This window comes from Oncorhynchus keta, chromosome 13 (genome assembly GCF_023373465.1).
Source record: "Oncorhynchus keta strain PuntledgeMale-10-30-2019 chromosome 13, Oket_V2, whole genome shotgun sequence".
NCBI classification, from domain to species: domain Eukaryota; kingdom Metazoa; phylum Chordata; class Actinopteri; order Salmoniformes; family Salmonidae; genus Oncorhynchus; species Oncorhynchus keta.
This window is the reverse complement of record NC_068433.1, coordinates 8452024-8465116: the sequence shown is the minus strand read 5'-3', so window position 1 is coordinate 8465116 and position 13093 is coordinate 8452024. Positions and strand designations below refer to the sequence as shown.

Here is a 13093-nt window from a genome sequence, read left to right as displayed (position 1 = left end):
TAAAATGTAAATGTACAGTGTGTCATAACGAATAGGCAGAGTTTACCCGTAGAAAGAAGAATGAATAGAAAGGGTGTGTCAAGTGAACGATAACATAATGGATGGACTGGCAGCCATTTTGAGTGTACCGATGCCAGGAAGTAAAAGCAGGTGTGCTGTAATTGGTTGAGTCAACTATTTTTATGAGCCACATCAGTTATAACTATTTGAGTGAACATTCTACAATACCATGGCGATCCAGCCTCAGTTGAACGAACATTCTACATTACCATGGCAATCTAGCCTCAGTTGAATGAACATTCTACATTACCATGGCAATCCAGCGTCAGTTGAATGAACATTCTACATTACCATGGCAATCCAGCCTCAGTTGGTAGAACATTCTACATTACCATTGTAATCCAGCCTCAGTTGAATGAATATTCTACATTACCATGGCAATCCAGTCTCAGTTGAATAAACATTCTACATTACCATGGCAATCCAGCCTCAGTTGAACGAACATTCTACATTACCATGGCGATCCAGCCTCAGTTGAACGAACATTCTACATTACCATGGCAATCTAGCCTCAGTTGAATGAACATTCTACATTACCATGGCAATCCAGCCTCAGTTGAATGACCATTCTACATTACCATGGCAATCCAGCCTCAGTTGAATGAACATTCTACATTACCATGGCAATCCAGCCTCAGTTGAATTAACAATCTACATTACCATGGCCATCCAGCCTCAGTTGAATGAACATTCTACATTACCATGGCAATCCAGCCTCAGTTGAATGAACATTCTACATTACCATGGCAATCCAGCTTCAGTTGACTGACCATTCTACATTACCATGGCAATCCAGCCTAAGTTGAACGAACATTCTACATTACCATGGCAATCCAGCCTCAGTTGAATGAACATTCTACATTACCATGGCAATCCAGCCTCAGTTGGTTGAACATTCTACATTACCATGGCAATCCAGCCTCAGTTGAATGAACATTCTACATTATCATCACAATCCAGCCTCAGTTGATAGAACATTCCAAAATAGCTTGGCAATTATTGCGCCACAATACCAGGCAGCCATTGGGAGTGTGGCCAGTTCACCAGTCAAATTGGCAGTAAAAATATGCCTGCCCACCTTTACTGAGTTAACTCAGCCAGAGACGAGAGAACGAGGGAGGAAAGAAAACAAAGAGGGTTGTTTTTCTGGCGCCCTCACTCGAACTTAAAGTGCTTTCTGACGCATGAAGTCGAGGAGAAAATAACGGAAAGAGAAGAGAGGGAGGGGAAACACAAAGGACAGAGCTCCATCCTAGTGGGTGTGTTTGTGTGTGTACCCTCCACTCTAAGAGCTAACTCAACAGCCTGAGCTAACAGGTGCTAGGCTAGGCACTAGGCTAATCACGCTGCTGCACAGCAAGCCACTAACAATGAACACCACCACATGGTAGAGCTAGCCTTAACTTCCTCGCCCTCCCTGAGAGAGCCAGTCTTTCCTAAAAGCTTTAAATTGAATATCTGACACGTCTATTTTCCTCTTTCCTCTGGTCTCTCAATCCTGTTACCAGGTTACTAAAAACCTCCACTTTTAGTACGAGACATTTGTCTAGCTCTCTTGTGTTTTCGGGGGGCAATTTTCCGACAATAGCGTTAACCTTTTAGTTCAATTGGCCAGATTCATTCTGACAGCCTCTGGAAACCAACTTAAAGGGGGGAGAAAAAGGAAAAAACCACTTTCAACACTTTGTTCAACCACTTTCAACACTTAGTTCTAACACTTTTCAACGTCAGCAGGCAGCATAAGGTTTGAAGATTAATTTGTTTTCCAGGTTATCTGAACATAGAGTTTCCTGCAGCACATGCGTCCAGGCATAAAGTAGCAGACAGTTATAATGGTGAACAAGCATACAAACCCTCTCATTGCCCTCTGACTCCGTCCAAACAACACCCTCCCTCCCTCAATCATTGCATAACAGGAAGACAGTTAAAATGCATTTCTGACCTTAAGAGCTCAGCTAACACACACACACACACACACACACACACACACACACACACACACACACACACACACACACACAGCGGTCCAGAGGTCTGATTGTGTGTGTCAGTGGAGCTAAACAGGTTGACTTACTGTGGTGTCTTTCTTGTCGTTCCATCGTGTGATGAAACTGTTCTCACTCTCCATCTGCTTGAGTTGGTCCTCGTTGACCTGGTAACACACACACACACACACACACACACACACACACGCACACGACACAGACACAGCACACAGACACAGACACAGCACAGACACACGCACGCGCACGCACAGCACGCACACGCACACACACACACACAGACACAGACACACACAGACACACACACACACACACACACACGCACACGCACACGCACACGCACACACACACACACACACACACACACACACACACACACACACAGGTAAATACATCAACCCTGTCCACATGAAGAAACACAGATATTCTGTACATAATATCTGTGGTAGCCTAGTGGTTAGAGTGTTGGACTAGTAACCGAAAGGTTGCTAGATCGATATCCCCGCGCTGACAAGGTAAAAATCTGTCGTTCTGCCCCTGAACAGGCAGTTAGCCCACTGTTCCTAGGCAGTCATTGTAAATAAGAATTTGTTCTTAACTGACTTGCCTAGTTAAATAAAGGTTAAATAAAAAATGTAATAAATAAGAGGACATACATAACATTTTGGGTAAAAATAGAAATTCCCTTTAATTATATAGAACCACACAATGTGGAATTCTAGTTGTGTCCAGTAACTTTAATTTAAGCTAAAAGGAAAGAACTAGAGCATTGGGAAGTTCAGGAAGTTCAACTGGATTGTTTACCGGGTGGTTTATTATCAGCTGAATAAATGACTCCAGTAGACCATCACTATAGTTTGTTCCTTTTAGCTTAAATTAAAGTTACCGGACACAACTGTAATTCCACATTGTGTGGTTTCAAAGCGTCAAAGCGAGGTAGAGAAAATTAAACTTTTTACTCTAACCCCCCATCACTTTCAGAGAACAATTTGCTTTGTCAGGGCTATGCATTGCAATGAAGACTGGAGAGAGAGAAAAGACATACACACAAATGTGAACACACACACAGTGTGTTGGGGTCTGATAAAAGCCCACATCCACAGCATTCCACCACATAATGGCATTCCTAATTAGCTTGAACATCTCACTCATTTTATGCCACGGTGATGGTGTGTGTATTCACTGAGATTGGGTCCTCATTGGTTCAGCTTAATGGGTATTTGTCATGCGAACAACAGCAGCATTCCAACCTGATTAAGAGGGAATGGAAGGATGAATGGAAGGATGAATGGAGGGATGAATGGAGAGAACAGTCCTCCTCTAGGTGGGAAAAAGAGAGGGAGCCAGGCGTTCCCGGAATAATTAGTGTGACACTAATAACGCTCTGAAACTTAAATCTCACTGTTTTAAGTTTCAGAAACTCTGTTTTAAGTTTCAGACAGTCACTGTTTTAAGTTTTAAGTTTCAGGCACTCACTGTTTTAGACACTCACTGTTTTAAGTTTCAGACACTCACTGTTTTAGACACTCACTGGTTTAAGTTTCAGACACACTGTTTTATGTAAGACACTTACTATTTCAAGGTCAATACACTCAAGTATACTGAATGAAAATATAAACACAAAATGCTTCCATTTCAACGATTTTTCTAAGTAACATTTCATATATGGAAATCAGTCAATTGAAATCAATTAATTAGGCCCTAATCTATTGATTTCACATGCCAGGCCCACCCACTGGGGAGCCAGGCCCAGCCAATCAGAATGAGTTTTTCCCCACAAAAGAGCTTTATTACTGACAGAAATCCCCCTCGGTTTCATCAGCTTTCTTGGTGGCTGGTCTCAGACGACCCTGCAGGTGAAGAAGCCGAATGTGGAGGTCCTGGGCTGGTGTCGTTACACGTGGTCTCCGGTTATAAGGCTGGTTAGAGGTACTGCCAAATTCTTTAAAAGGACGTTGGAGGCGGCTTATGGTAGAAAAATTAACAAATTCTCTTGCAACAGCAATGATGGACATTACTGCAGTCAGCAGGCCAATTACACGCTTGTGTAATTGAACTTGAGACATCTGTGGCATTGTGTTGTGTGACAAAACTGCACCTTTTAGAGTTGCCTTTTATTGTGCCCAGCAGAAGGTGCACCTGTGTAATGATCCTGCTGTTTAATCAGCTTCTTGATATACTACACCTGTCAGGTGGATGGATTATCTTGGCAATGTAGAGATGCTCACTAACAGAGATGTAAACACATTTGTGCACAATTTGAGAGATGAATAATTATGTTTGTTCATATAGAAAATGTCTGGGATCTTTTATTTCAGCTCATGAAAACATGGGACCAACACTTTACATGTTGCGTTTATATATATTTTTGGTCAGTATATATGACAGGTAGAGAGATAAAACTTACCCCAAAAAGTTGTACATAGTTGGTGATGAGGTCTTGGACCACACTGATCTCTGGTGTGGTTTGTCCCTCGGTTTGGAAGAGACAGGAGGAGAACACACAGGCCAAGTCTCTGGTCTGCATCTGGTTGATATGGGAGCACCTCTGGACCCTACATAGTATAGAGATACAGGAGAACACACTGATAAACACACATGTAGGTGACACAGACTCATACACATACTGTAAGTACAGTACATAAACCCACAAATGCTTAAATACACACACAGGAACACACACAGGAACACACACACCTAAAAGTATAGCCACACACAATATCCCCCTCGTTCAACAACCAAACTATGTACACACTCCCTGGTCACAGTCCAGGTAATGACTGTAGGAGATGTTAAACTAGGCCACAGTCTAGGTAATGACTGTAGGAGATGTTAAACTAGGCCACAGTCTAGGTAATGACTGTAGGAGATGTTAAACCAGGCCACAATCTAGGTAATGACTGTAGGAGATGTTAAACTAGGCCACAGTCTAGGTAATGACTGTAGGAGATGTTAAACTAGGCCACAGTCTAGGTAATGACTGTAGGAGATGTTAAACTAGGCCACAGTCTAGGTAATGACTGTAGGAGATGTTAAACTAGGCCACAGTCTAGGTAATGACTGTAGGAGATGTTAAACTAGGCCACAGTCTAGGTAATGACTGTAGGAGATGTTAAACTTGGCCACAGTCTAGGTAATGACTGTAGGAGATGTTAAACTTGGCCACAGTCTAGGTAATGACTGTAGGAGATGTTAAACTTGGCCACAGTCTAGGTAATGACTATAGGAGATGTTAAACCAGGCCACAGTCTAGGTAATGACTGTAGGAGATGTTAAACCAGGCCACAGTCTAGGTAATGACTGTAGGAGATGTTAAACTAGGCCACAGTCTAGGTAATGACTGTAGGAGATGTTAAACTAGGCCACAGTCTAGGTAATGACTGTAGGAGATGTTAAACTAGGCCACAGTCTAGGTAATGACTGTAGGAGATGTTAAACTAGGCCACAGTCTAGGTAATGACTGTAGGAGATGTTAAACTTGGCCACAGTCTAGGTAATGACTGTAGGAGATGTTAAACTTGGCCACAGTCTAGGTAATGACTGTAGGAGATGTTAAACTTGGCCACAGTCTAGGTAATGACTGTAGGAGATGTTAAACTTGGCCACAGTCTAGGTAATGACTGTAGGAGATGTTAAACTTGGCCACAGTCTAGGTAATGACTGTAGGAGATGTTAAACTAGGCCACAGTCTAGGTAATGACTGTAGGAGATGTTAAACTAGGCCACAGTCTAGGTAATGACTGTAGGAGATGTTAAACTAGGCCACAGTCTAGGTAATGACTGCAGGAGATGTTAAACTAGGCCACAGTCTAGGTAATAACTGTAGGAGATGTTAAACTTGGCCACAGTCTAGGTAATGACTGTAGGAGATGTTAAACTTGGCCACAGTCTAGGTAATGACTGTAGGAGATGTTAAACTAGGCCACAGTCTAGGTAATGACTGTAGGAGATGTTAAACTAGGCCACATTCTAGGTAATGACTGTAGGAGATAATAAACTAGGCCACAGTCTAGGTAATGACTGTAGGAGATGTTAAACTAGGCCACAGTCTAGGTAATGACTGTAGGAGATGTTAAACTAGGCCACAGTCTAGGTAATGACTGTAGGAGATGTTAAACTAGGCCACAGTCTAGGTAATGACTGTAGGAGATGTTAAACTAGGCCACAGTCTAGGTAATGACTGTAGGAGATGTTAAACTAGGCCACAGTCTAGGTAATGACTGTAGAAGATGTTAAACTAGGCCACAGTCTAGGTAATAACTGTAGGAGATGTTAAACTAGGCCACAGTTCAAATTCCAGCAAAATCCCCAATTAATTATTTTCTACTTCATTGCACCTTTATTTTGACAGGGAGACATGCAGAGAACAATGTCTCTTTTAGAAATGATGATGCCTGTACACACATAAAAACACATCAATATACACTATACACATCAATATACACTATACACATTAATATACACTATACACATTAATATACACTATACACATCAATATAAACTATACACATCAATATACACATCAATATACACTATACACATCAATATACACATCAACATACACTATACACATCAATATACACATCAATATACACTATACACATCAATATACACTATACACATCAATATACACTATACACATTAATATACACTATACACATTAATATACACTATACACATCAATATAAACTATACACATCAATATACACATCAATATACACTATACACATCAATATACACTATACACATCAATATACACTATACACATCAATATACACTATACAAATCAATATACACTATACACATCAATATACACTATAGACATCAATATACACTATACACATCAATATACACTATACACATCAATATACACTATAGACATCAATATACACTATACACATCAATATACACTATACACACCAATATACACTATACACATCAATATACACATCAATATACACTATACACATCAATATACACTATACACATCAATATACACATCAATATACACTATACACATCAATATACACTATACACATCAATATACACTATACACATCAATATACACTATACACATCAATATACACATCAATATACACTATACACATCAATATACACTATACACATCAATATACACATCAATATACACTATACACATCAATATACACTATACACATCAATATACACTATACACATCAATATACACATTAATATACACTATACACATCAATACACAGAAATCAAAACACAAGCATGTAAAACAAACACATTTGTCGGTAAAAAGGTCCTCAATCAGCCTTTTGAATTGCCCTCGATGCACCACATTGTAGAAGAGCCTCGGAGATTACTCCACGAGTAAGGTGCACAAAACCTAAAAGCAGATTGACTCAGTGGAGGCGGAAGAGATATCCAGAGTTAGCCTTCCATCAGACTGGGTCTGGTATCTCGTACATCTGTAGGTTAACAATGAGAAGGTACGGGTGGAAATCTTCTCCAAACTATCTGCTCATTACCATAATAGTCCGACTAATAATCCAACCAATAATCCAATCAATACACTGTGGCTTTGAAGCAGAACAGCAGCGCTGTTAAGCATCAGTGTGCAAGACCTCATCAGACCTAGGATAGGGTAAGTAAGGGTAAGTAATCCTTCTCACCCCCTCCCTTCTCCCCCAAAAAAAAAAGATTTAGATGCAAGTGGCTGTTCCACTGGATGTCATAAGGTGTATGCACCAATTTGTAAGTCGCTCTGGATAAGAGCGTCTGCTAAATGACTTAAATGTAAATCAGACCAGACCAGTAGTTGAAGTGAATTAGAAGTATTTACAGTATCTAACAGAAGTAGAAATATGATGTATCTACTGTATGTCCATATCTACTTTACTAGAAGGGTGGAATTGGGGGAGAATGTGTTCTAGACTAGTTCTCAGGGGTATTTTATGTTGGATTGAACCCTGTCTGGTAAACCGTGAGAATCTGGTGGGAAAAAAACAACATCTACATGAACCATTTTTATGTTGACTTTTTTTAACTGTAGTGGGCTATGGGTAAATTAAGTGACTACTGCAGAGCAATGGATTGTGGGTTAGAAGTGTCAATAAGAACAGGTGGCATCGCTATGCCGGTGTGCCCAAGTCTGTGTTGTTGTCTCACTTACCACCCACACACAGTTCTGTGTGTTTGTGTGTGTGTGTGTGTGTGTGTGTGTGTGTGTGTGTGTGTGTGTGTGTGTGTGTGTGTGTGTGTGTGTGTGTGTGTGTGTGTGTGTGTGTGTGTGTGTGTGTGTGTGTGTGTGCCATGTAACTGTTTTTTATTCCACGAAAAAATGGCGTATGGAATTCAGACGATATGTATATTATGATATTCAGACTATATACAGCATATATATATTACAACATATATATATATATATATATATGCATATATATATATAGTCTGAAGATCATAATATATATATATATATATACACAGCTGAAGTTGTAAGTTTACATACACCATAGCCAAATACATTTAAACTCAGTTTTTCACAATTCCTGACATTTAATCCTAGTAAAAATTCCCCGTTTTAAGTCAGTTAGGATCACCACTTTATTTTAAGAATGTGAAATGTCAGAATAATAGTTGAGATAATGATTTATTTCAGCTTTTATTTCTTTCATCACACTCCCAATGTGTCAGAAGTTTACATACACTCAATTAGTATTTGGTAGCATTACCTTTAAATTGTTTAACTTGGGTCAAACGTTTCAGGTAGCCTTCCACAAGCTTCCCACAATAAGTTGGGTGAATTGTGGCCCATTCCTCCTGACAGAGCTGGTGTAACTGAGTCAGGTTAGTAGGCCTCCTTGCTCACACACACTTTTTTAGTTCTGCCCACACATTTTCTATGGGATTGAGGTCAGGACGTTGTGATGGCAACTCCAATACCTTGACTTTGTTGTCCTTAAGCCATTTATGGAAGTATGCTTGGGGTCATTGTCCATTTGGAAGACCCATTTGCAACCAAGCTTTAACTTCCTGACTGATGTCTTGAGATGTTGCTTCAATATAACCACATGATTTTCCAGCCTCATGATGCCATCTATTTTGTGAAGTGCACCAGTCCCTCATGCAGCAAAGCAGCCACACAACATGCTGCTGCCACCCCCGTGCTTCACGGTTGGGATGATGTTCTTCAGTTACAAGCCTCCCCCTTTTTCCTCCAAACATAACTATGGTCATTATGGCCAAACAGTTCTATTTTTATTTCATCAGACCAAAGGACATTTCTACAAAAAGTACAATCTTTGTTCCCATGTGCAGTTGCAAACCGTGGTCTGGATTTTTTAATGGTGGTTTTGGAGCAGTGGCTTCTTCCTTGCTGAGCGACCTTTCAGGTTATGTCGATATAGGACTAATTTAACTCTGGATATAGATACTTTTGTACCTGTTTCCTCCAGCATCTTCACAAGGTCCTTTGCTGTTGTTCTGGGATTGATTTGCACTTTACTCACCAAAGTACATTCATCTCTAAGAGACAGAATGCTTCCTTCCTGAGGGGTATGACGGCTGCGTGGTCCCATGGTGTTTATACTTGAGTACTATTGTTTGTACAGATGAGCGCGGTATCTTCAGGTGTTTGGAAATTACTCCCAAGGATGAACCAGACTTGTGGAGGTCTATAATTATTTTTCTGATGTCTTGGCTGATTTCTTTTGATTTTCCCATGATGTCAAGCAAAGAGGCACTGAGTTTGATGGTATGCATTGAAATACATCCACAGGTACACCTCAAATGATGTCAATTAGCCTATCAGAAGCTTCTAAAGCCATGACATCATTTTCTGGAATTTTACAAGCTGTTTAAAGGCACAGTCAACTTAGTGTATGTAAACTTCTGACCCACTGGAATTATGATACAATGAATTATAAGTGAAATAATCTGTCTGTAAACAATTGTTAGAAAAATGACTTGTGTCATGCACAAAGTAGATGTTCTAACTGACTTGGCAAAACTATAGTTTGTTAACAAGACATTTGTGGAGTGTTTGAAAAACGCGTTTTAATGACTCCAACCTAAGTCTCCAGATCGCAACACCATAGAAAATCTTTGGAGAGAGTTGAAAGTCTGTGTTGCCCAGCAACAGCCCCCAAAACATCACTGCTCTAGAGGAGATCTGCATGGAGGAATGGGCCAAAATACCAGCAGTGTGTGAAAACCTTGTGAAGACTTACAGAAAACGTTTGACCTCTGTCATTGCCAACAAAGGGTATATAACAAAGTTTTGAGATACACTTTGGTTATTGACCAAATACTTATTTTCCACCATAATTTGCAAATAAATTCATAAAAAATCCAACAATGTGATTTTCTGGATACTTTTTTTCTCGTTCTGTCTGTCATAGTTAAAGTGTACCAATGATGAAAATTACAGGCCTCTCTCATCCTTTTAAGTGGGAGAACTTGCACAATTGGTGGCTGACTAAATACTTTTTTGCCCCACTGTATATCTGTCACGTTCGTCATAACGAGGAGACAAAGAATAAATAAAACATTTTTTTTTAAACGAAGAACACTAAACAACTAACAAAAACAACAAAACGAACATGAAGCTTTGAACATGAGTGCTGACATGCAACTACACATCAACAATAACCCACAAAACCAAAATGAAAAAACCTAAATAGGATCCCCAATCAGAGACAACAATAAACAGCTGTCTCTGATTGGGAACCAATTCAGACCTACATATTTTTTTTAATTTTACCTTTATTTAACCAGGCAAGTCAGTTAAGAACACATTCTTATTTTCAATGAGGGCCTGGGAACAGTGGGTTAACTGCCTGTTCAAGGGCAGAACAACAGATTTGTACCTTGTCAGCTCAGGGGTTTGAACTCGCAAGCCTCCGGTTACTAGTCCAACGCTCTAACCACTAGGCCACGCTGCCGCCCCTAGACATACTAAACGCCATAGATATACAAAAAACCTAGACAGGCCAAAAAACACCTAAACAATATAAAAACTAAACCAACCTTGTCACACTTTGACCTAACCAAAATAATAAAGTAAACAAAGATAACTAAGATCAGGGCGTGACAATATCATGATATTCAGACTAAAGCGAAGTGTGAAAAGCAGTCAACAAGGCAAAGAAAAATTCAAATATAAAATATATTTAGTTTTTTTTTTAAACACTTTCTTGGTTACCACATGATTCCATATGTGTTATTTCATAGTTTGTTTTAATGTCTTCACTATTATTCTACAATGTGGAAAATAGTAAAAATAAATAATAACCCTTGGTACTGTATACATTATGATGATCAGGGTATATCTACTGAGGTTACAAAACATTAAGAACACCTGCTCTTTCTATGACATACTGACCGGGTGAATCCAGGTGAAAGCTATGATCCCTTATTGATGTCACTTGTTTAATCCACTTCAAATTAGTGTAGACAAAGGTGGAGGAGACAGGTTAAAGAAGGCTTTTTAAACTTTGAGACAATTGAGACGTGGATTGTGTATTCAGAGGGTGATTGTGCAAAACAAAAGATTTAAGTGCCTTTGAACGAGGTATGTTTCCCGCGTGTATCAAGAATGGGCCACCACCCAAAGGACATCCAAACAACTTGACACAACTGTGGCAAGCATTGCAGTCAATGTGGACCAGCATCCCTGTGGAACGCTTTCAACACCTTGTCGTCCATGCCACGACGTATTGAGGCTGTTCTGAGTGTAAAAGGGGGCGCAACTCAAAATTAGGAAGGTGTTTCTTATGTTTTGTACACTCAGAGTATAGTATAATATTCAGGCTCTCCTTTTCAGACAAACTACTTGACCTACATGTCCGTAAGTGCTTGTTATAGTGAAATACTCGTCTGAAAATGTGTCTACAGTGCATTACAGTGAAAGGAACAGTGACATGATGAGTGTAGGGTAGCTTTGACCGGAGGATTTTTGCAGTTTGTACACACACTGTTCTGTGTGTGTGTGTCTGTGTGTATATGTCTGTGTGTTTGTGTCTGTGTGTCTGTGTGTCTGTGTGTCTGTGTGTGTGTGTGTGTGTGTGTGTGTGTGTGTGTGTGTGTGTGTGTGTGTGTGTGTGTCTGTGTCTGTGTCTGTGTCTGTGTCTGTGTCTGTGTCTGTGTCTGTGTCTGTTTGTGTGTGTGTGTGTTTGTGTGTCTGTGTCTGTGTGTGTCTGTGTCTGTGTGTGTGTGTGTGTGTGTGTGTGTGTGTGTGTGTGTGTGTGTGTGTGTGTGTGTGTGTGTGTGTGTGTGTGTGTGTGTGTGTGTGTGTGTGTGTGTGTGTGTGTGCAGCCTCACCTGTAGAGGTGTTGCAGCAGAGCAGTCAGGGTGGATCTGTTGATCTTGGGAAGACTCTGGATAAATCTAGAGTACTTCTCCACTCTCCTTTTCTCATCCTCCTCATCTTCACTCAGCAAAGAAAGGAGGCCATTGATTAAAACAAAAGACCCACAAATATAAATAAAGCTACAATAACACAATTATTTAGTTAATGTTCAAACAAGTTGGCCATAATTAATTAATTAATTTTAGAGATGATACACTGACCCAAAGCAAATGACCCATAATGACCCAAATGGTATATAAATATGCATAATTTCTACATCAATATTAAACAATCAAAGGTAATCTGTGCCTCTACACACCTAGTGCAGACACCCAGTAGGGGTAGAGCTCCTTGGTCAGCAAGGCGTCCTCGGCCTGGGACAGAAAGGTCTTCAGGGTGTCAGCGACGTCCTCCAGCTGGTGCTCCAGGACATGGAGCTTCACGTTGCGGGCGTCCTGCCTGAAGGCCCCCAGGAGCAGGGATACACGGCCCGGGTCCCCACCTACGCTGTAGATTCCCTGATGACACAGACCTAAAGGAGTGGGAGAAAAGGTAGGGGAAGGAGGAAGGGAGAGGGAGAGAGAGAGACAGCATGAAAACAAGTCCTCAAACCCTCATGTATTCAGCCAGCAGCATACCACCCTGCATCCAACTGCTGGCTTGCCTCTGAAGCTAAGTAGGGTCGGTCCTGCTCAGT

At 40.5% G+C, this 13093-nt stretch overlaps 1 protein-coding gene across 8 annotated transcripts in view; it reads right to left on the bottom strand.

Moving 5' to 3' along the window:
• The window catches only part of arap2 (ArfGAP with RhoGAP domain, ankyrin repeat and PH domain 2), a 272636-nt gene that overhangs the window by 44200 nt on the left and 215343 nt on the right, over positions 1–13093 (bottom strand). For all 8 annotated transcript variants that reach the window (XR_008062416.1, XR_008062417.1, XR_008062418.1 and 5 more), the window contains exons 21-24: positions 12716–12928; positions 12369–12474; positions 4471–4618; positions 2135–2212 (exon numbers count right to left, since the gene is read on the bottom strand). Coding sequence is in view for 1 of the 8 variants with exons in the window: in XM_052459291.1 (XP_052315251.1) it covers positions 2135–2212; positions 4471–4618; positions 12369–12474; positions 12716–12928 (545 nt within the window). In the remaining 7 variants the exon portion in view is untranslated. The remainder of the gene's footprint in view (positions 1–2134; positions 2213–4470; positions 4619–12368; positions 12475–12715; positions 12929–13093) is intronic.